Raw genomic sequence first — 24,745 nt, 5'->3', positions numbered from 1 at the left:
CTCTGGTCACTGTCACAGCCTCTGTGGCCAAAGAAAGGCCTGGCAGAGGGACAGTGCCCACCCTCATTCCCCTCCAAACCCACCCGGGGCAGAGGGGAGCTGGGACCAAAGCCAAAGCACCGGGCTGTGGCCTGGCAAATCTATTCATAGGTGAAGTCAGCAACTGGATTTAATCCAGACACAGATGCACACACACGAAGCAGCAAACTGCTGCCTCCATCCTGGAGAAAATTACCCGGAAAACCCATGGACTGCAAGGCTGGTTTAATATCTGCCCCAGGGTGGTCACGCACGGAGGCAGCACCGGCTTTTCTTTTTCTTTCTGAGGGAATTAAAGTGTTGCAAAAGCCTGTGTAACAGGGGAAGGAGAATGCTCCCTGCAGTGGAGCTGGGATAATAGGATCACCCCATTGTGATGAACAGCCAGGAAGAGAATTAAAATGCTTTTTGGGCGCTGCTTTAAGCCCAGCGAGCTCAAAGCCGCAGTGAAACGAGGTGTCCTGTCATATCCACACGGTCTCAAAGCTGAACACTTCCCAGCCCACCAGCTCCGCTGATCAGAAATAACTTTTTATTATAATATAAAATGCTTCGTTAGAGTTAATTAGGGGTTAGGTGGTTCCCTGGGGTAGGTTCATAAAAGCAGCGGATGCCCAGAGCGTTTGCCTGTGCTTTTACAGTCAGAGCTCCACTTGGGCTTTATTGAAACACAAGGAGCCACTGCAGCTCCTCCCTGAAAAAAAAACCCCAAAACCTCTACTTCCCAATGCAAATTTGGATAGTTTTACTAAAATATCCCATAAACCTGCTTGGCTGGCTTCCTCTTTGCAGTCAGGGCTATTGGCAGGCTCCAGAGTGCTAAGAGCTCATGGCCAGATCCACAGGATGCCCTGAAACTGGCCCATGTCCTACTCTGAGACCCTGAAAAGAGCTTAAATTTATTATTCCTTAGGTTTACTTCTTTACTTTTCCCCACCATAATTCATAAACCCTAATGTTGCTCAGTTTTCTTTTGTTTGGTGTGGTTTGGGGGTTTTTTTGCAACCGAAAAAACAAAGCAAAATGCAGTTTTCGAACCTCCTGGTCCATTTATGTCTGAAAAATGCAAAGCTCAGGAGGTCTGGGCTGTACTCCAGGCAGGAGGGGTCCTCTGGCTTTCCTTGGATTGTTCCCTGTGAGCCTCATCCCATATTTTACACGTGTCCTGGAAGCTCCTGATCCATGTTAAACAAGCAGTTTGAATTCATCCCAGCCGGCCAGGGAAGCGAGAGCTGCTCCCCAGGGCAGGACACAGAGTGTGAAATCCTTCTCTGGGGACCAACATTTGCCCTGAGACATCCACCTGCTCCTTCCCCAGGCTGGAATGGCAGCTTGCACGACAAGTGAGGAGGGATAAACGCACATCAAACAAGCTGCAGGGGGATTCAGAGCCAAAATGAGGAATTGAAGTGAAGGACAAACCCAAACCCTCGGAGCTAAGCGTTGTGTTGGATGGCAAGCACCAGAGAGATGTGATTAGACAACTTTACTGCTCCATTTAGGCAGGCCCAAACAGGAAAACTCAGATTTTGATAACACCTGAATTTCCCAAAGGCCTCATTGTGGCCAGATTAAATTCCAAATGGAACACAGCTGGAAAGGAGGATTTAATGTTTTTCCTTCAGGGATAGCTGCAAAGGAACACCAAACAAAACAGCAAAGTGCACGCAGCAAATAGCTCCAACTCACCTGATAACGGTATTTCAATAGCTGCTGCCAAGCTCAGTACAAAGAAAAACAGGCATATGGTGATGCCTTTTGTGCTTAATAGCATCTCCATCACTCTTCTGTGAACAAGGAGTCCAAACAGAATGAGAGATACCTTATGCTTCCTCTCACTGTCACTTCAAATCAGGCACAGGGATGTGAAAGCGGGAGTCTGGTGGGGAGAACGAACAGCAACGTTAGCCCACAATATCAACCTGGGTTATAAAATTAAAGCAATGCTTCAGGTTTGCAGCTAAACTGCACGAAATGGTCTGTTTTCCTCTCGCCCCATCCCCTGGCTTCAAAAACAACCTCTATTTAAATCCTAATTAAAAAAAAAACCAACAAATGCACAAAAGTACAGCTCTATTGTAGCACAGAAGTATAATTATTTTTGGTTTTAGCTGTTTGGCAATTAAAAGCAGGGATGGTTTAGAGTACGGCGTATTTGTAATCATTCCAGTTCATAAATTTTTCTAATGAGAGTTGTGTAAGTTGGAAAGCAATGTAACAGATCTAATGAAAGAAATTTGGTACACTAATGACCTTGTTCATAAATCTCATCTGTCTCTTATCTTTCATTTATGCTCAAAGAAGGACACAGTCTCATTTAGTTCATTATTAGGAACCAGAACATGAAACCTTTGCTTTCACAGTCCTGGAACTACTCTACGTGGGTTTTACACATTCCATTAGACATCCTTAGGCTCTGAATTACAAGGCAGAAACATTGTGTGTCCGCAGAAAGGAGACAGATCCAGCTCTAACAAGTGTTTTAGTGAAATTCATAGAGAAGTAAAGGAGAGAATTCTGATTTAGATCAAAAATCGGGAAAAAATTCTTCCCTAGAGGGTGTTGAGGCCCTGGCACAGGGTGCCCAGAGCAGCTGTGGCTGCCCCTGGATCCCTGGCAGTGCCCAAGACCAGGCTGGACAGGAGCTGGAGCAGCCTGGGACAGTGGGAGGTGTCCCTGCCATGGCAGAGGGTGGAAGAAGATGATTTTTAAGGCTTCTTCCAATTCAACCCACTCTGGGGTTCTGTGATTCTGCACAAGTGTGTGCACGGAGGATTCCTGTCACCATCCACGGCACCCGAGTGAATTATTAACCAGCACAAGCTGTGTTCACCTGTGCACCCTCCAACAGTGCTAAGGGACAGCAGCATCAGGAGAATCTGGACCTCAGTTGTCAGGGTAATTGGAAAGAACAATTTTGAGGACAAGGCCGCTGTGCGGGAGGCAGGGCCTGACTGGGCAGCCCGGCTCTGCCCCACGGCTGCCAGCCCACAGAGCTGCTCCAGGGCAATCCCCTGCCAAGCTGAGCCTGCCTCACGCACAGCTCCTGCATCTTTGCACATCCCAGCCCCTTAACCCAGCGATCGGGAAAGCAATCCCGCCATCACAGGAGCGGCTGGCACGCGGGGACAGAGGGAGGTGGCACCGCGGGAGCAGAGCGGTGCTCGGCCACACAGCCCACACCCCCCACTCCATGGGGGTTTTCTCCTCACGGCTGCCTTTCCCTACAAACAGAGATCTCCCTTTCCCCCAGCACATTCCCTCTGACATCAGCCCCGAGATGAGCACCGCTCATGCTGCCGTCCTCTCTCCGGACGAGCTCCCAGCTCGCCAGCCCACGAAAACTTCCTGGAAGTTCACATCTGTGGGACCAAAATCCCCGGCTGAGGATTGAAATTGGCCCACGAGGGGCAAGCGACAGACACTGTAATCACATAAGCCTCGTTTGTTTAGAAATGAGGCTAAAAACCAGATGTCTTTTAAGTATCTTAGGCCCGGAGTATTTGCTGATGGAAGAAGCTGACTAATCTGCTTAGTGCCCCGCTGTGCAGAAGGGCACTGGAGGGGACAGGGGACAGCCTCAGCTGTACCCCCAGGCTAGCCTGGGTGTAAATCAGTCAACACCAGTAGTTCTGCTTGTGGCAGTCGATATTCCCTCAGTTTGAGTTCTCCTGGCTCTGACTTGTGAGTGGTGGAGCTTTCCAAAGCTCAGCCTGCCAGAACCTGGGCTGCGTGACAGCGCAGGGGACACGCAGGACACGCAGCAGCCCCAGCCAGCAGCCACCTGATGGCTGCTGTCACTGCAGGATGGGGCTCCCCCCTCCTCACCTGCCCCTGGCACGCGCTCAGCCCCAGATCTGTGTCACTGGCAGCGAAGCAGATGCTCTGACAGAAACCCTCTGGATGCAGAAATGCAATTTAGGCTCACGAAAGCCTGACCAGCCTGGCTGACTGCAGATGGGAGGTTGGTGGCAGCGAGAGCCGCCTCTCCCCCATCTGCTGCCAGCTCTGGGGACGGGAGCAGGCAGGTCAGGATGCCAGCCAGAGGCAGGGGAGCTGGGATTACAGGAGGGGCACACCTTGCTAAGGTCACACAGCAAGTTTTGTTCTAGATGAGTGTCACAAAGCATTGGATAAATTCAGATTAAATTCAAGGAAAAAAGAAAACCAAAAAACAAAAAAAACAAGAGCACAGCTCGATTCCTTAACTGAACCAATTAGCTCACACCTTATTATTTTTTTTTTTTTTTTTCAGCGAAGTGCCAGAGCACAGCAGCAACGTTCCAAGCAAGCAGGATATCCTTCATCATGTGGCGCAGCCTGACTTGCCTCCGCAGGCTGCTGTAATTAGTCGGCCCGTCTAGCACCTCACTCCTGCTCCCTGGCTTGAATACTAATGCTGGGGCTGACAGCAGCAGCATGTGGAAGCAGCCAGCACAGGGGGACCAGCAGTGGTGGACTTGTGCACACCCAGCAGATAATTCCACTTGGAAACCTCCCTGCAGCCGTGCTGGACCTCAGCTGGTTTATCTGGAGGGGTTTCCAGGAGGTGCAGTCCTGGGGTGATGTGAATGAAGCAAGAGGCTCTGTGTGGAGATATTTCCCTTGTGACAACCTCCCAGTGATGCCTTCAGTTTTATCTTTGCTGTGTTTCATGTTCTGTGCTGCCCAGGGTGCAGCTCTGAGCTCACACTCAGGGTCACTCAGCTCTCTGCACACAGCAGCCACACAAAACAAATCCTGCTCCTGCTGCACACCAAGGACAACTTCCAGCCCCAAAAGCACAAACAAGGGTGGCTGGAGGGAGGAACGAGAAGGATGGGACCTCACAGCCTGGAGCTGGAATGGGACAATTCAACCCCAAAGTGCAAATGGACCAAAACTGATCCAAGTGTGAGACCTCGTGACCCTTGGTCCATTTGGGACCATTTTGGTTCCACCTTGGGTGCAGCCCTGGCCAGGCTCTTGTCCTGCCCAAGGTGGATCCTGGAGGCCTTTCAATAAATATCTGCTTTATTCTCCAGCTCTGCCCAGTCTCTGTTCCAGCTCAGCCTTCCCAAGGCACCACCAACAAGGTAATCCTCCTGCTCCTGTGTCTGTTATCCCTGATGGAGCAGCAGAGGCAATATCCTGGCTGTGACAGCGGTTATGGGATGCCAACACTCCATACACGCCTCCCCTGATGTGCCCCACTCACTGCTCCCTCCTCTGTGCCCTGTTGTGGGCACTGCTGGTGCTCAGCAGGCAGCCAGGTGAGGCACATCCTCCCTGCAGAGACCTGGGCCAAGCTCTTCACCTTTTCAAGGTGACATTTAGGCAGCGCTGCCAAGCTTTAGGCGTTCAGGATGCCTGTCACGCCTTTGGTGTCCCACCAGATGAAACTGCAGAGACCCTGATTAAATCCCCGACCTTCCCTTTCACCTCCAGCACCCAAAACACCCTGAGCCCCTTCCTCAATGAGCAATATCCCCCAGACAGCCCACCCATCCTGGCTTCAGGCACAGCCCAAACTTCAGGCAGCACAATCCCTCCCTCCATCGCCGATTAAACTCCAAACCCAAACTCCTCAGCGTGTGCCAGTCCCCAGCAAATGAACAATTTCGCTGTCTAAGTAATTTGTAGAAATGACTGAGGGAGCTGTGCAGGCACTTGGCAGCCGTGGGCAGGTTTGGGTCTCTCTGCTGCCAAAGCTCAGCTCTGTCCTTGGGGTAGGAGAGTGCCAGGGACCCACCTGCAAAATCCTGACCTTGGGAAAAACATCAGCCCCGCTCTCCAGGCTGGGTCAGGCCCAGAGCCCTGCTTTTCACAGAATTGCAGGATGGTTTGGGTTAGACTGGGCCTTAAAAATCATCTTCTCCATCCCTGTCATGGGCAGGAACACCTTCCACTGTCCCGGGTTACTCCCAGCCCCAATGTCCAACCTGGCCTTGGGCACTGCCAGGGATCCAGGGGCAGCCACAGGCTGGACACTTGGACACCTCCAGTGAACTGAATCCCCAAAAGATTTAGGTTGGGAGGGACCCTAAATCCCATTCAGTGCCACCCCTGCCATGGCAGGGACACCTCCCACTGTCCCAGGATGCTCCAAGCCCTAGTGTCCAACCTGGCCCTGGGCACTGCCAGGGATCCAGGGCCTGCCCACCCTCCCAGGGAACAATTCCTGCCCATATCCCATCCATCCCTGCCCTCTGGCAGTGGGAAGCCATTCTCTGTATCCTGGAACTCCATGTCCTTGTCCAAAGTCCCTCTCCAGCTTTCTTGTAACCCTGCTTCAGGTACTGGAAAAGAATTGTGAGATCTCCCCCAAGCCTTCTCTTCTCTTTCCCAGGAATTCCACATCCTCGCTTGTTCTCACTGCAGCACTACTTGCCCCAGGGGTGGGGGCACCAGATTGCCCAAAAACCCCTTTCCTCTGCACAACAAATGGACACGGATTGCTACAAGAAATGTTACATTTGCAAGCCTTCCTCTCCCTTCCTCTTTCCCCCTCCTCCTTCCCTTTCTATCTTTTTATTTGCTTTTCTCCGCCTCAGGCTTAAGTCAAGTAATTTGAATTCACTGCAAATACTTATCTGTAGTTCCTTACCTGCAATTCATTATTTACTGTGCTGTTCAGTTAATAGTAAATACTGATTGCTCTAAGGACAGCTCATTTGTTTGTTTAATGAGCTGCCTTTAACTTACACTGAGCAAATCTTTCAAACTATCAGTATTTCCAAGGAGCAACCGAGTTCCAGATTCTTTTATTATACCCCCTTGCTTCCAGAAGGATTCCATAAAAATACTGGACAACAAAACGAGGAAAAAAAAGATTAAATTTCCATTTATCTCATCAACCTAGCGAACAATTTTTTCCCTGCATGCAATTACTGCATTAAAAATGCTCATAAATAGTAGCAGGACGACAGCCAAAATTCCCAGATTACTGGTCTGCCGCTTCCAAGAGAAATTATAATGCACTACTAAACATGGCATCAACTCAGCTCCTTGGTTCCCTCTTCAAATATCCCTTGTTTAAGTCCTGCACAGCACAAATCTTGAGGAAAGTAATGGTGCTCAGCGCTGGTGCATCCCTTGGCTGAGATTTTCATTAGCTAGAACCCAGTTTAATTTCTCAGTGACATGGATGTTACAGGGTTGGTAAATATTTGTGATTAGAGCTAACAGCCTCCAGTGTGGCCCCAGTTACAGAACAACAGGGAAAAACTCTGAGGGGGGAAAAAAAAATTAAAAAAAAAAAAAAAATTGCTTTCTGGTAGGAAAAAAAAAAAAAAAAAGTTTGGTTGTTTAACGATTCCATATGGAATTGTTAATGTAGGAGAAGCTGAGTTCAGTGCTACAGAGCTACAGACACTGCAAAGCCTTCCAGCAAGTGGAGAATGGAAAATTCACCAGGTAAGGAAATGAGCTCTGAAGTGCTCCCAGAGCAGCTCCCAGAAGAGGGATGGCAGCCCTGGGAGGCAGGCAGGGCCTGGGGGGCTCACAGAATGAATCAATCACCTCTGAGCCTCTCCACACCTCCAGGAGCTCCCTGCTTCACCAAGGAGCTGGGAAAGGTGGAGATTGCTGCTGCACTTCAGCTATAAACGTACTGCTCCAGCACCAGGTTTTATGCAGATATAGATCTCTCCTTTTTCCCCAGAAAAATCCCCCACAATGTGCAGAGTCACTCAAGAGTTTGGAAAAAAGGGGGAATATTCAAAAGGACCCCATTTTAGTTCAGGTGTCAACGCTACCCACTGCTTTTCCCCTAAAAGCTTTTTGCCATCCCAATGTCAGCACCAGGGAGAGGAGAAGATAACCTTCACTTGACTCTTCCCCAGTCACCTATTTTGGGATGCTGTCAGTTCTGAAAAAAGCAGCCCATGATGCATATGCTAGAGGTGATTAAAATAATCACCCAAATCAGAAAGCTGCTCTTCCTTCCGTGGCAAAGAATCTCCAAACACTCTGCAGCACACAACAGGCACAGAGATATTTTTGGTTTAGATGCAGCTCCACTCTCAGGAGGTTTAGTGAGAAAAGACCATGCATTATTTATCTTGCCAAGGACTTCATGAACGTTATCAGACAGCACATCTAAAGGAAAAGGTTTTCAGTGTAGCTACACAACTTCAGCATTATTTCACAAAATTTGTGTGTTTCAACCATGATTGCAACTTCTGCACCTCCCCAATTTTGTGACTCATCAGTTTTTTTTTCCATTTCCCAACCAAAAAAAACACTCTGGAAATAAAATGAATATAACTAAAAAAGAAATACTCATTCAAGGCTGTAGCACAATGTAGCAGCAAAACATTCAATTCAATGAAGAGTGCAATAGAATTCATTGTCCTGGGCCAAAGTTTTCAGGGATAAATCAGGAATTTGGGAGCCCAGCTTGCCAGGCCCTGGCTGTCTGGGGGAGCAGGGCAGGGTGACACTTGGTGCTGTCCCGAGCTCAATCTGATACCTGTGCTGATCCTGTGGAATCTCAATTTCTGGTGTTTCTGTTGGAGATCCACCCCCAGCTGAGGGGAAGCAGGAGGTGTACGAGTATCCTGTAATCCAAGTGTGTGATCCCAGGAAAAGGCAGCCAGCACCAGCTATCCACCCTCACCAATGCTCCCTGACCTGCTCCCAGCTGTTCCCAACAAAATCCTGAGGTGCAATCCCCTCGAGTCCCCTCAGATCACACCCTATGCTCTGAAATAATTGAAAAGCCAGCAATAAATGATTTCTCCTGGTCACCTCTCTGCCCACATAACGGCCCAGCACCTGGGAGAGCTGATTTAATTGGTTTTGTCCACCTGGCAGCTGAAGCACTGAGTACCAGGATCATGTTTCTTAAAGCTTTGCATGGCTTTTACACACACGCATGGAGGGAAAGCTGAATAAATGTCATTTTGTAACCCACGAAAAGCCCTCAGGAGCCCAGGTTTGCCAGACCTGCTCTGCTGGAACCTCAAAATGCCTCTGAGCAGCACTTGCAATAAAGACTCCCAAGAAAATCCAGGGTGGAAATCAATACCTGCTTTAGCCTCTTCATGCCCAAAGGGATAAATGTGAACTGTGGACGGGCCACTGCCGGTGATGGATACCCCAGTAAACTTTAGTGATGAAATTAGTGATTTACTTCCCAGTAATTTGAGATAATCAGCCACCTGGTCACTCCTTCCAGCAGGAGCACACAAACCAAATTCCCCCTCATGGATGTTCTTAAACATGTGAGCAAACACCAACACCTGTAGTGATCCGTAGAGGGGAGCAGCAGGGAAGTGGGGCACCAGGTGATCCCACAGCTGCCCTGGCTCCAGGGGAGAACAAAAATCTTCCATCCTCCTGCAGCTGTCTGGGCCAGATCTGATCAAACCTCTGCTCTTTGACACCAACAGGTCTCTCCTCCAGGGATTTAAATACCTTTTTCTTTTTTTCTAAATTGCTTCCCTGCCCATCCTCACTGCACATAAAACTGCTCCTTCTCCAGCTCATTTTTGGACTGGGTAAACTGGGCAGCAGCTCTGGGAGCCACTGCAGCAGCTCCTGTGACAGACAAGTTTAGGTCTCTAGACACAATCTTTCCTTGAGTGGGAACCAATCCATATTTTTACATTCATCTCCTTTAAGCCTTCTTCCAGTTCTACTGTGGCACCAGCCTCTCTTTCAGGAGAAAATCTGGACTCAGTGTAGTGCACTCGAGGCGTATGGACCACTAATTGCTCGTGGAGATGATGTGCAGACTTCTGAGAAGCCCACAAGTATTTAATTAGCGAGTTTCTAAGGTATTCAGAGCGGAATTAAAAACACCACGCTGAAATTTTCGACTGTACTCCTTCCCTGCACTATAAAGCGTATTTTGAATGAAATAAGGGTCTGGCTTCACATGTGCATGTTTACAGATGTAAGAGCAGCCTAATCCCCCCACATCTGTCTGGTTTATGCCCTTCACCTGAAGGTTTGGCCACACTCCACTCCTTTTTCCACCAATGAAAACACAGGAATTATTCCAGCACGAGGAGATCACGCCGCAGCAGAGCAATGTCACGACCCACAAACACACAGTGACCATGGCCCTCAGCCCAGAGCTGAGCTCTGCAGACACACCTGAGAGCACAGCCCCTTAAAAATTCAGCTGCTGTCTGAGGATTTTGCCATTCTGCATTTCCTTGAGACGCGGCGGCTCCCGAACGGGTTTAGCACATTTCTGGCCGAAACGAGTTTGATATTAATTGAAATTTTCAACAGCCATTAACATTTCAGCTCACAGGTCAAGCATGAAGCAGAAAGCAGCAGGTGGGGTGGGAGATGGGGACGAGGCTGTGGCAGCCAGGAGGAAAGGAAAGGAAAGGAAAGGAAAGGAAAGGAAAGGAAAGGAAAGGAAAGGAAAGGAAGGAAAGGAAGGAAAGGAAGTCCCTTCCCGTCCCCTTACCTTCCCTCCCCCTTCCCTTCCCTTCCCTTCCCTGCCCTTCCCTTCCCTTCCCTTCCCCTTCCCTTCCTTCCCTTCCCTTCCCTTCCCTTCCTTCCCTTCCTCCCTGCAGATGTGCTCAATGAGACTGCCCATGACAGCCTCTGCCAAGAGAGGTGATGCAAATTCTCCAAAATTGCAACAGGTTTGCCAAGGTGCCTGCTTCTTTTTGTATGCTCACCCTGCCTCTTTCAAAGCACATAATAATGGGGAAATCATGATCTTTCTCCTGTTAATACAAACAAACGTGAGTTACAGTAGAGCAACTCCTCCCTCAAGCAGCCCTGCCTCACCTGGAAAGGCTCTCCTGGAGCCCAGCACATGCCACAGCCACTCTGAGCCACTCCAGCTCCTGCCTGGAGCACATCCTTGGCACACACAGAGCCAGGAGAGCTCTGCTGGCTGGGAAACGTGGGCAGGGATGTGCCAGGAGCGGCTCTGGCAGGCCTGGGGCCGATGAGATTGTTCAGTCAGCAGAAAGCTCAGGGAGAAGAGCACAAAACACAATGCAAAGGCAGAGCCAAGGGCTCCTCAGGATCCTGCCACGGGAGGAACCCTCTCAGGTAGCAAAGGAGGGGGAGAATTTACACACTCAGCCCCTGATGGGCTCCATTCCAGGCACAGGAACCATCCCAGAGCCAGGAAAATCACCTGAGGGTGGCAGAAAGCAGGGCAGGGCACTGAGGGCTGCACTGGGTGATTCTCACAGCGTGGGTTAGTGTTTGCTGGAGAGCTCCCTGTGCTGGCAACGAGGTGACAACATGAACGGGGGGGAAAGGGGATTGAACTGCAAATAAACAGCAGAAAACAGCCATTATTCCCATTCCATCCACTAAGGATCATCTTTCTCCTGCTGCATCCCAGGCAGGTGAACTCACTCACGATGTACAACACTGGCAATGCTGTCAGACATCAAAACCCCTGAATCTGAGCTCCCTGCTTTGTCTGTGCCAGGAAAAAGGCACACTCACAGAGCTTCTCTGCCTCAGGGATTCGGGAGATGCTCAGTTTGTTCCCAAGAGAGAAAAATCCTGCCAGGCTTCACACAAAAAATCTTAAACCCCAAGAAAAGCCAACCCCAAAACTGCAGGAAGCCTCCTGTCTCAGTTTTGCCCCTCATCTCAGCACAGCGGCAGTGAAAGCCACTGGAACTCTGCGTGTTCCTAATTTAAATTGCAGCCACTGACTCGTGACCACGGAGAGTTTCACAGCAAGCAGGCTCCGAACTCTCTGCCTGCCTCTGACTCTCCTCCCCCCGTGTAAAAACAGAGATTAGCTCTTTCAGCCTCGTGGAGGATCTCCCAACACTTGCTTTTCCTGATAAGTCAAGGCCATTAAGCTTCCAACATTTTCTACGTTGCCAGAGATACAAGGGATTACTTAGGGGGAAAAAAAAAAAAATAAATCAGGTGAAATGCAGTGATTTCACACAGGCACTGCAAGGAAGCAGAAATCTGAAATCCTGTCTGGATGGGGAGCAGCACATCTCAGTTTGGGAATCTTGGTCTGATTCTGCAGGAGGCTCCAGTGGGACTCACAGTCTGCCAAGGCAGGACCCCGCAGGAACTGATTTATGGCAATAATTGTAGGATTTGGCCCAGTTTGTGCACTAGGAGTTGGAGTACCTGAGCAAAAAGGGTGGAATTAGACATAATTCATCCTCATTCTGCACTTCCTACTTTCCCTGTTTTCACCCAGAATCTATAACAATTTCCTTTTCCCATGAAGGGTTTTACAGCTCAATAAAACCCCCAATAAACCTAAATAAAAGCACACATTCAGCAGCCCAGCCCACCCAGGGGAGACACTCTTGTTTCACCTGCATTTTTTAGGGGCTCGTTTTTAGGAGACTCATGAGGAAGGTGGGACAAATTTTTGTCAGGATCTCCAAGGGAGGAAAGAGCTCAGAATCACACCAGGAGTGCCTGAGACATTCTCCTAAGTAGCATAATGCTGCAATTTCTCTGGTCATCATTTTGTTCCTATAGCTCCTGTTAATGGAAGTAGGGTTTTTTTGGCAAAGCTTCTAGGGAAATCAAGTTGTTGGTAAGGTGAGGATCATTTCTGAGCACAGCAGCAATTTTCTGTGCTTGCCCCAGTAGTTTTACCATTGTAAGGGAAAAGCATCATTCAAAACACCCCAAACCCCAACGATTTTCTACCTGCAACAGTTGCTTTTCTCCATTAATCCATTTTTTTTTCCCAAGGCACGAAATCAAAACATCCATCAACCGCACTGAAGACAGCTGGCTGACAATATATTGAATATATCCACTGTAGCTGTGAAAGAGAGGCAAGAGGCTCTGTAATTCTGCTTTCTCCCTCCTCAGGATCCACATCCATCCTCCCTTTCAGCACTGGCAGGATGCAGGGAAGCAGCTGGCAGTGACTGCAGAGCCTCAGGTGATCACGGGAGATGTTCCATCGGGCACATCACAAGCCCGGGGTGTATTTTAAGGCACAGTTGATCTTTAGAGGTACGATTTGACTCCAGCAAGGTGGCTGAGCAGAAAACAATGAGGAAGCAACACGGGCAGCAAAACACACTGTTCAAACAGCCTGAAAACCTCGGGAATATGTGATTGTTTGGAAAAAAAATATGATTTAGCTGCTTACCCAGGACTGGGGGGAAAAGGTTTTGAAGGAAATTGGGCAAAACAAAATCTATCCCCTCAGCTCCTGAGGGGTTGGTAAAGTATCTGCCAAGCCACACAAGGTTTGGAAAGAACCCAGAGGAAGTGTCCACTAACCAGAGGGCAATTTAGGTGCCTGCTTTTCCTTTACTTTTGGCTTTTGCTTTCCGTGGCAAGAGCAAAATCCACTCACCTAAACCCCACTACTGAATAGGGAATCTTTGTTTCAAAATCTGGAGCTGCTGCTGCAAACCCACCATTATCATCCCCCAGTTTTGGAAAAAAATTCCACTCCACCTTGCTGGAGATGAAAGCAAATCAAATCAAATTAGAAGCACAGCAAGCGAATATCAGGAGCGGAAAGTTCTGCCTGAACAATTAATCTCTGCTAAAGTTGCGTACAACTGCAAGGGGAAGCTTCATGTTGAAAGTCAAGCAGGCAGAACCGGGATTTCACTGCCCATCCTGTCCACAACACCAAGTTCTGCAGAACAAGGGTGGCCTTTGCTCCCCAGCCCACCTGCAGAAGCATTGCTCTAATCAATGATTTGCACAGTGGGAGAAGTGCTTTCCACGCCAATGCACGAAAACTGCATTACAGACTTCATCCAGAGCTTCTACAGCATCACAGACATTGATCTGCCTCCTTCTTAAATGTATATATATATATAAAAGAAGAAATTGTCAATGCTGTTGGTTAAATTGTTTATATCTCATTTGTGTCACATCATGGATAAACTTAATGTTCTCAAGTCATTATCTCACAAAAACTAATTATGCTCCTGGATAAAGACAAACCAGAAAGTGGCTAAAACCCCCTAAAAAATATCACAGAGAGGAGCCAGTCATGCACAAGGAGACGCTTGTCTCTCAAATATTTCTGACTAAACTTCTGCTCCTTCACGCTTCCCTGCAGCCCTGAGCCTGGAAATGTCCCCAGAGCATGGAAGAGAGTCATGGATTTGCTCCTCATGGATCTGAGCCTTTCAAAGGTTTCTCCTGACACAGACCATGCATGGACAACTCACATTCCTCTATCCTGCCCATATGGAACTGAGCTGCAGCTGGGATGCTCTGAGGTGCTCCCAGAAAAATGGGACTATGTGATTATAAATGACATTTCACGTTAAATAAATGGCATGGACCCTTTAGAAGTCCAGGTCACGACGTGGCAGATCCAGAAGGTGCAAAGGGAACTCACCAGGAGTCTGCGGGATTAGTGCAGAAAACTCCCCAGGGCTGGGGCAGCTCCCTGGCACCAGGGCACAGCCCTGCTGTAGCAGAGACACACAGCTACCTCTCCTTTAGCCAGAGAACCTGGAAAGTTCCCTGAAGCTAGAAAAGAACAAATTCTGTACCCACCAAACTCTGTTTTACTCTACATGGCTGAAAAGCCCTCCTCATGAGACCCTGTACTGCTCAAATACAGGCAGCTGGCTTTCTTGTCACTCTCCTCTGTAAAACTCCCAGAGTTCGCAGCATCCTGTTTTTCCAGACAGCCAGAGAAGGAGCTCATGGCTACTGGAGACACCAACATGCAAAAAAATGAAACCCATTTCTGCAATTACAGCACAAGCCCTTGGAGCTTTCCCTTCCACTCTTCTTTTCCTTTATTTAGCTGAAGTTATTTAGAGGACAGAGCTCTGTTTAAGCAGCTGCTGCCATGACTAGTTGGCCCAGGCAGCTTTTTTTAATTAAATGTTTGCTGCTGTGAGAGTTTTCTCTCCCCTCCCTGCTCTCCTTGTGGACCACATTTGTTCTTGCAAAGATTACAGCAATCAGCCTCCGCCTCCGCCTGCGAGGCCTCCTGCACCCCAAGCCCCTGCAAGGGTGTGAAATCCCAACAAAAATTAATTTTTATGATAGGCATCGCCACATTTTCCTATCAAGGACAACCATCAACAATAAGGAAAAGAAATAAAGTTTGCTGGGATTTAATAATGATTATTAAATTCTGTCATTAACATAATTAGGCCTTGGTACTAACTATGGCATACCTGTTTTATGGCATGGTAAATTGGCAGAGCACTTCATAAAGAGATTTTTTTTTTTTTTTTTTTTTTTTTTCCCTTCTCTCCCACCAGTTACAGAGGTTTAGATCAGGTAAATGATATCACAACCCATAGTAAGCAGATTTACACAGAGGCAGGGAATGGAGGTGAGTTTCGTGACGTGCATGAGAGAATTCTTGAGAAATCCGGATTTCAAACAGGTTCCCTGCGCATTTGCTGCTCTCAGAATTTCTTCCTCGTCAGCAGCCAGGTCCAGCAATGCCTCTGGGATGCTTTCTGCTATTTCCCAACCAGGATCAGGGAAGCCTGGGGTTTACTCTGCTGTTGGATTGCACGGAATTTTTCCCTCTTTTCCTAAAACAGGTAACCCTGGGAACAGCATTAAAGGTTTGACCCAACGCCAGTGAAGGCTTGACTCGCTTGAGGAGAAGCTCCAACTGATGTTTCATAAAGCAGATGTGTCTTGACTCATTTTTTACCTGGTCCAGGTGTGACTCAGATTCTCACCTGCTTCCATACTGCAAACAGCAGAGCCAGGTTAGTGTCAATAAAACCCAAACACAACTCTTCATCAGAGCAGCCAGAAAATTAAACAATAAAGAATGAAATCTCCTGGTGGGCTTCCACCCCCAAGAGACCCGTCCAAAATCCAAACACTGCCAGGCTGAACACACCAAAGTAAAGATTCCTCCTTTGGAGGTAACACCTTCAGCAGCTCCTAATCCAGTTTGACACTGGAGGTGGGAAAGGGAAACAAAAACTGTAATGCTTTTTGAACAAAGCTGTTCCAGCAGCTGGCACAGACAGCCGGGGTCCCCCTCCATGCAGAAATGAGGAGGCAGCGAGGGATGAGCTCCCTGTGAGGGTGCTGAGGCCCTGGCACAGGATGCTCAGAGAAGCTGTAGCTGCCCCTGGATCCCTGGAAGTGCCCAAAGCCAGGCTGGACAGGACTTGACGCAGCTTTGGGATAGTGGAAGGTGTCCCTGCCCATGGCAGGGCGTGGATGAGCCTTTAATCCCTTCCAACCCCAAACCCACTCCATGATTCCATGAGGCTGGAGGGATAAAAGTGCTGAGGAGCAGCAGCAGAGAGGAGCACAGGATTTGGAGGGTGAAATGGAGATGGAGAGAGGGAGGTTTCAGGAAAGAGGAGGCAGCAGGAGGAGCACATAAGGAAAGGAGAGCAGGCAGCACACGAGGCTGTGGCCTCACAGCAGCTGCTGTTCCACACCCAGGAGAGAGGAAACAGATCCTGGGAGAGGGATGGCTCTGGCAAACTCTGGGAATGCAGCTGGGCTCAGTGCTGGGCAGAGACAGGCAGCACAGGGACTTGGGAGAATTTGTGAGGCTGGAACAGCAACTCACTGGGGAAGGGATGGAAGAGAGCCTGGGCGTGAAAGCCCCGAGCAGGGAACTGGGGAGCCTGAGATGGCAACGGCAGTCTGGGGGGATCGGAGAGCAAAGCAGAAAAATCTGCATTTGAGAGCGTCTCAAACCTGCCTGAACTCCCCAGGCTGGAGCCACAGCGGGAATTTATTTCAAAAAGAAATACCAGTATCGCAGCACCAAGCAATTTTTAAAAATGTATATAAATAAGATACATTAAAGCAGACAGGACTGTACAAATTATTCAGCACATGGGCACAGGAGGACTCAGTCCTCACTTACTCCAGTCTACACCGGGGTGTATCCTCTGAGGACAGCACAGATGCTCCTGACTGACATCAGCCTCACTGACAAAGAAACAAAAATCTGATCTCCTGTTTCCATGGGAAACCTGTCAAATTCCACTCAGCAACACAACACCTCGCCGCCTTCCCGGTGACAGGAGCAACTGGTGAACAAAAACAGGGCTGGGGCCACTCTCGGTTACCTATCTCAAGAGAATCTTTCTGGGGGGGATTTATTAATATGATTCACGTGTTTATGAACATCACCAAGGAACTGCAGTGCTGTGTGCAGCGTGTGGAACAGAAAATTCCCCATTCCCTCTGCTTCCCTCAGGTCCATTCACCATAAACCAAGGTCACTGGTGCTCTCCTGGGCACCAGGCAGGTAAATCCAAGCTGACAACACACACAGATCCTTCAGATCAGTGCAGGAATTGGGGAGCCTGAGAGCTGCTCCAAAATGCCTCTTACATTATGGAGCAGCCAGAAAATTAAACAATAAAGAGGGAAAGCTTCAGGTGGGCTTCCACCCCCAAGAGACCTGTCCAAAATCCAAGCACTGCCAGGCTGAACTCACCAAAGCAAAGATTCCTCATCTGGAGGTAACACCTTCTGCAGCTCCTAATCCAGGTACACATGAGCTTTCTGTTTCCTAATTTTGTCTGCTTTTCTTTCATAATAACAGCATTTCTAATTTTGCAACTTTGGCTTTGTTAGAGTGAAAGTTGTTTCCATTCTCAGCTTGGCTGATGTTTAAATGGGCTCACAGAAGCTTGTTGGGCACCAGGGATACCACTTCCACACTCGAAGAAATCAGTGTTTTCAACAAATACTTTAAGCTCCTGCACTCCAAGGACAAGTTTGGGCATCCCAAGCGTCTGGGAGCGGCTCTCACTCACTGCAAAATCAGCTCCAGGGCTGCTGAAAGGAATCTGCAGGTGAGGAGGAACCCTCCCAGGAGCTGGATGTTGTCTCTATCCAAAGGGACAACTCAGGACTCCAGAAAACCTCCAGACTGGTGCAAAGCCTGGCTCACCTGTTGTTAGACCTGGCGGAGAAGCAGTGGCAGGGAGGTTCCGAGTGCCCATCCCTGGAGGTGCCGCCTGGACGTGGCACTCAGAGCTCTGGGCTGGGGACAGGGTGGGGATGGGGCACTTGGTGATCCTGGGGGGCTTTTCCAAGCTCAGTGATTCTGTGGCTGCTGTGTAGATGGCAATGGTGCTGCAGAACACATCCCAGAGCCTCACCCAGCACCTACTGGTGACCCCTACACCCCAAAATATTCAGCTCTGCGCTCTGGGGGTGACCTGTGGCATCGAAAAGCCCCTGAGCAGCAATTCAGCCATGAACCTTGAGAGGGTGGCTTCAATTTCATTGGAAATCTGGCACTTCCTCTGCCCCAGGCTCCACAGGGATCACGGGCTGAAGTGTCACCTGCAGGGTGACAACCCGACCCCAACGCCAGCCCAGCTCCCCTGCAGGTGACAGAGCCAGGATCCCGCACATCACCCACTCCAACAGGTCTGCCTGGGAACGTTTCACTAATCCTGAAGCACAAAAGGGTTTCAAATCTCTGTCAGGCAGGCTGCTCCGCGCTGGCCCCGCAGCCTCGCTGGGAGGATTGTTGCTGAGATCGCCAGCGCTGCCAACGTGCTGAGGAAAATTACACCCCAGCCGTGGAAACAATAGCTGTTACAAAGTGTGTAACCAGCAGGAGATGGGATGAATGGCTGCCATCCCAAGGCGTAGAAGGCATTTTTAAAATGCCTTTAGTCTCATCCGTACCTTTTTTTTTTTTTTTTTTTTTTTTTTTTGCTGCCTAACGGTGTTTTTTAGCCAGGCTGTAATTTCAGTGGGGTACAAACTTGTGGGGTATAATGTCAAGCGATGTGGTAGAGTCGAGTAAACATTTGTAGTAATTATATGCCCGGGAGATTTCGTCACCTGGCGGAATTAACAAGCAGCTCGGTAAATTACACATCGCTCCGTCCGCAATCGCCGCATCTCCAGCAAAGAGCTGGGCTCCATCTCCACGACGTGTCAGAGCACAGTGCAAACCTGTCAGCCCGTCACTGTGCTCTCACACCAGCCACCACCTCACCCCACAAAGCTGCTTTTGGAAGGTTTGGAGCACAGTTCTCTGTCCAGAGACAACACAGCCCTACCCAGCAAGAAGAGGCGGTTTGCTCACGCCCCGTCATTCGCGCCAGGATTTGTTTCCGCTTCGGCTTCGCCGCGGAGAGATGTTCAAAGGGATGAGCTCGATGAGGGTGAGCAGCCCTGACTGCAAATCTGGAAGCACTGCAACGCTCCAAGGCTCAGGAGAGGCAGGCTGCCTGTGGAGCAGCGTGCCCAGGCAGCAGCAGCGAGGTTCTTGCTGCACACATATGTTCCGAATTCGCGCTGGCTCTGCACAAAGCTCATTAGGCACCCTGACAATCATCCTGATATGGCAGAAGCCAAAAGCTACTGCCTCTCTTGTTGGAAACTCAAGGAATGAGAATGGCTCCCAAGATTTCCAAGGGAGAAAATGCAAATTTCTTTAAAATATCTCTTTCTGGGCTCCCCCAGCCGTGCCAGGGTTACCAGGCAGAGCGGTTACAAACAAGCGCCTCGATTGGGAATCTGAGCACGGCAATAAGTTGCCCAAGCAGCTGCTGCACTCTGGCTCAGAGATGAGTGCCCTTTAGCGTTTGCTAAAGTGATTTCCTACAAAACCCCTGCCATTTGTCAGGCCACTACCTAGAAAGTGGAATACACTTACAGGACTCGCGGATTCATCACCGGCTAATTCTGTTTTCTGAACAGCACAAAACAGAAAGGAGAAAATGCTCAGCCATCAACTTCTTTCACACCTTACATCAGTTTTAAGACTGTGGTTACTGCCTTCCACAGAGAATCACAGAAGGGTTTGGGCTAGGTGGGACCTTAAAAACCATCTTGTTTGATCCCCTGCCATGGCAGGGACACCTTCCACTGTCCCAGAGTGCTCTCAGCCATGTCCAGCCTGGCCTTGGATGCTGCCAGGGATCCAGGGGCAGCCACAGCTTCTCTGAGCACCCTGTGCCAGGGCCTGCCCAGGAAGAATTTTTTTTCCTAATGTCCCATGTAAAGCTACTCTCTTTCAATGTGAAGTCATTCCCTCCTGTCCTGTCCCTGCAGGCCTTTGCAGAAGTCCCTCTCCAGCTCTCCTGGAGCCCGTTTAGGCACCGAAAGGCACAGTTAGGTCATCACAAATCCTTCTCCAGGCCGAACAACCTCAATTCTCTCAGCCTTTCCTCAGAGCAGAGCTGCTCCAGCCCTCAACACAGCTGAAGCTCCCAGCCTTGGGGCTCAGCTCCACCCCAACCTTTCCAGGGCTGAACTGAGCCCCAGCCATGGCTTTGCACCCTCTGACCTCCAAAGGGACAGGACCTGAAAGACAGACACACGGCCAGGGATATGAGCAAGCTGTTCCAGCAGCCAGCTCCTTTCTGACACAGGAGTTTATCTGGTCATTTATTTCATTTCCCTGGCAAATTTAATCCTGCCTCAGGTCTCTCTGGTTGCAGGAGTGATGTGCTGGAACCACGTCTCTGAGCAGAGTTACCCTCAGCACTCCTGCACTGTTTTCCTTCCCTAAAAGACAAATTTATACTGTGCATTCTCTCATACCACAGCCATCTGCCAAAAGGTGTTCAAACCAGCCACACTGCAACAGACTCTATTAATATGTATTAAAAATCACATTACAGTTGGCATCAGCCATTTCTGTACATGCAGATGAAAAATACGACCATTATGTTTTAAAATTTTCAGCTAATCATGCATCACTGGCTTTCTTCCTGTGAGTTTATAATTTAAACCTTTAAATGTTTCATAGCAGCCTCATCAGGCCGTGATTTCTGATGGCTATGGAGCTGAGACAGCCCATTAGAGTAAAAACAAGAAAAGGGGAAAAAAGAAAACAAATAGGAACCTGGTTTTGGAGGGGGGGGGAAAGAGAAATTATTTATAGACGGCAATAAAATAATAATAATTAAGAAATAACGTGCATCTGCTTCCTTCATTGTTTCCTACGATACTGGTCACGGCGCAGGGACGGGGTGTGACATTAATGTGTCCAAAAGGACATCGATGGCCAGCAGACAGCGCAGCTGTGACAGATGACGTGCCCAGAAGTGGCAATCAGAGGTGACTTTGTACAAGCCAGCACAGGGGCAGCCCTGCTAAAAGCTGTCTGGACATCAGAGCCCATCCTCCTCCCCATCCCAGCCCTGCCTCCTGCAGAGCGCAGGAAACACTCCCTGATTCCCAGTTCGCTCACAAATTTCACTGGGCACAGCTCATTTCAAACCTCGGGACTCGGCAGGATGAAAGCCCAAAGTCCCCGAGCCCGGCAGAAGCTTCTCCCTGCAGGACACCGGGTTCTCCAGGCATCTGGGATGATGGGCACCAACATTCCCAGGGATGTGGATGCTCTGCTCGCGTTAATGCCTCCAGTAATCTCTGAGCCCGATCTCCGAGGGTAATTTGAAAATCCCAGAGTGGGTTTTGGGTTTTCTTTCTGCGGTTTGTGCAATTCCCCTCAAGAACTGAAGAGGCAGATCCTCCTGTTGGAAGCGTTTATGAGGCTTGCCGAGGTTTTTCCCACCTGAATTACCTTTGTGAATGTTAATCACAGTCATTACGCGGTTTATTGTCTGCCACACACTCGCCTCCATTAGCACACATCTAAAAGAAACCAACTAAAAGAAACCCCAACACATTAAAACAAAATTAAAACAAGATTAAAACTGCTCAGGAGAGAAAACATGAAACACAAAACTGGGTAGCATTTCATAAAGATTTTTTTTCCCAGAGATTCAGATCCCTTCCCCCTTTTCCACACTCCTCATTTCCAAACTATTTCTACCACCTTTTCCTATAGATGTCTTGAAGAGCATCTCTCCAAGAAGGAGTGTAGTGCTCCTGTCCACGAGGGGGATAAAAACCTCTGGATTCTCTCCTGGGTCCAGATTTTTATCCCAGACCTTCTTGCAGAGCCACCGAATAAAGCACCAGCTACTGGAAGCCAAAGTGCTGCCAATAAATTTAGAGTTGAAGGGTGAACTGGGAAAGGGGCCAAGGACAACAGAAACAGTTTTTTTTCTAAGGAGTTGGAAAACCTTTGACTTTCGAGACTGAAATATATGAATTGCTATGAATTTATGAGGCTAAAATTATCTGGAGAAGTCATGCACGTATAAATGCAGAATCTAAGATTAAGATGCTTCCTTCTTTACTCTTTATTCCAAGATAATCTCGTGTAGTTTATGCTCTGCTTCCTTTGGTGACCTGGTACCTACTGAATTTTCCAAAGTTGTTCATTGCCCTCAGCAAAAAACGAGTCTAGTGAGGAATTCTAATTCCAATTTTTTGCAGTGTTAGTTGAAGCAGTTTATAGAACTGAAAAGCTGCAAGGAAGCTAATTTTAAATGAACATTGGCTGAAGAACCTCTGGAGAAATAGCACAAATAACCAAGAGTCATCACTTTGTAAATTCATCTTTCAACTATTCCGTTCCTACACCTCAAGGAGCAACTTCATGCAGACTTGCTCTTCTTTCCTTTGAGATTTCAGGTGTCACAGCCCGCCTGGCTCATCCCGGCTCAAACAGCCAGAGCAGGTGGAAAAATATTCCATGCACTGCCATGGATCAGAACCAGAAACACCTGAGACTGGCCCAGGCACCCCAAAATCTCCTGGGGTCATGGCCAAGGACAGCCTCTGCTGCTGCCCTCTCACCTGAAGCAGCAACATAAAAGCAACATTCTCTGAATGCTCCAAAAAACCCCCCTAAAAAACCCAAATAAACTAAAAAAAAACCCTCAAAACAAAACAAGAAAGGAGAAAAAAGGCAAAAAAAACACCCCAAAACAACAACAAAAAAAAAAAACAAAAAACCAAACTAAAACAAAGAAAAAACCCAACCAACCAAAAAAAAAAACCCCACGAAAAGCAAGCCCCAACTCCTTTCAAATGTATTTCATTGCAGATATTGATGTTCTTTTCCCTGAATGCTTGTAAAGATGGAGGTAACACATTGGAAATACATTTTGAGCCTCTTCTGAACCACAAAACATCAGCTGAGGCTCAAGTGGGTTTCAGATCCTCTGTCTCCCTCCCTCCAGACAGACAGGTCATACCGTGATTCATTTTCATCTATCAGAAAAATCTTTAAATATTAAAAACCCTCATCGCCAAGTCAATTTCAATTATTAACACTTGATTATCTATTAATTGATTGTATTATTTTTTCATCAAATGCTGGAGTTTGTCCCTAGGATTGGTGCTGTTCCAGCTCCTCCCTACACCCCGAATTCACCCACACCCTGCTCCAGGATGTAAACACAACACCCAGGAGTGAGAAATCAGAATCTGGGGCAGGAATTTGGAACTTTGTGGAAGTTTTTTTTGAATGAAATTACAATATCTTTCACTCTATCACTTGTTCAACCTCTATTGTTTTTTCTTTTTCAATTATTGACAGCCAAATTCCGGTCCATTAGAGAACAGTGATCACCTCCCCAGGTGTCTGCTGCACTGCAGACCTGCCCTCGCTCAAACCTAACAGCTGCTTTCAAATTAAACTTTACATTAAATCGTTTTGCAAAATATTTAATCACCCAGAAAGCAGAATGTGTTGTTTCCTTCAGGGGAGATCATGTCTCTGACAAAGAATTCTCTTTAAACTGCTTGTGAGGAACTTTGGACTTGGAAATGCCCAGACCCATAGGATGCGACTTCCATGACAAGAATCTATAATAACCGGCCAATGTACACAAAACTCATAATTAACGGTTATACTTAATAAATAAAATCAACTTTTACAACTTTTCCCCGCCTTAAAAAATCCCTTTTCAACACTGATATTCAAATTATTGCTTATTTCCCTCAACAGAACTTAGATCACGCCCTCAGGGAGTTACACATCTGGTGACTGTGGCACCTTGGTGTGAACTAAGCTCTGAGTAAGGACAAGACACAAATATTTCACACACAGTTACAGAGATTCTGCTCCTGTTCTGGGGAAACTGCCACAGGAACCCATTCAAATGTCATTTTTCTGGAAAATATTTGCCATTAAAGGACAGCGGGCACTCAACGCTTGAACACACTCGCTTAGAAACAAATGGGGTTGTTTGCAAGAGCATGTGGAGGCAGTGCAAGGAGGATGGATTCAAACCGGGAAAGAGCAGGGCTAGATTAGATATTAGGAAAATATTCTTTACTCAGAGGGTGGGGAGGCCCTGAGGGTGCCCAGAGCAGCTGTGGCTGCCCCTGGATCCCTGGCAGTGCCCAAGGCCAGCTTGGATGGGGCTTGGAGCACCCTGGGATGCTGGAAGGTGTCCCTGGGTGGAAAGAGATGATCTTTAGGTCCCTCACAACCCAAAGCATTCTGTGATTCTATGAGCACATCACAGCACAGAAGTATTCAATCCGAAGGGGGAATTCGGGATGGCGAGTTGCATGAAAGCTGATTTGGGATGTAAAGGAGCAAGACAACAATCCAGACACACAACGGGGCTCTGAAGGTGAAAGAGAGGACACACGCAGCTCCACGAAACAAAATGCAAAGCCATCCCTCTCGCCTGGGCTGCTGTTTCAGCATGGATGGGACATCCCCCTCATGCCACACTCAGCGCCCAGGGCCTCTCTCTGCCCTCCCAACACAGCCATTCCCCAGTATTCCATGAACTTTAAACACAGGCCAGGCTGGACCGGGCTTGGAGCAGCCTGGGACAGTGGAAGGCGTCCCTGCCATGGCAGGGGTGGGATTTAATGTCCCTTCCAAGCCCAGGAGCTGGCACTGTTGTGACACTGACACAAACAGCGACAGAAAGGTGGCCTGGCTTTGGAGAGGAGTGAGCCCAGAGCCAGAGCTCAGCCAGGAGCCAGGCACAGCTCAGGATGCATCCCAGATCCA

The 24,745-nt window shown here is 48.5% G+C and overlaps 1 protein-coding gene across 9 annotated transcripts in view; it reads right to left on the bottom strand.

The window, feature by feature from the left end:
* The window catches only part of CHL1 (cell adhesion molecule L1 like), a 130,448-nt gene that overhangs the window by 54,691 nt on the left and 51,012 nt on the right, over positions 1-24,745 (bottom strand). For 7 of the 9 annotated variants that reach the window (XM_040075819.2, XM_040075821.2, XM_040075826.2 and 4 more), the window contains one exon: positions 1,729-1,918. In XM_040075819.2, coding sequence (XP_039931753.1) covers positions 1,729-1,819 — 91 coding nt within the window. In that variant the 5' untranslated portion in view covers positions 1,820-1,918. Of the gene's footprint in view, positions 1-1,728; positions 1,919-8,491; positions 8,693-12,645; positions 12,764-24,745 lie in introns of those variants that run through there. The other 2 variants (XM_040075824.2, XM_040075820.2) reach the window with 2 other exon arrangements.

This window comes from Hirundo rustica, chromosome 12, assembly GCF_015227805.2.
Source record: "Hirundo rustica isolate bHirRus1 chromosome 12, bHirRus1.pri.v3, whole genome shotgun sequence".
NCBI lineage: Eukaryota > Metazoa > Chordata > Aves > Passeriformes > Hirundinidae > Hirundo > Hirundo rustica.
The sequence above is the reverse complement of the archived record's forward strand: the minus strand, read 5'-3'. Positions and strand labels throughout refer to the sequence as shown.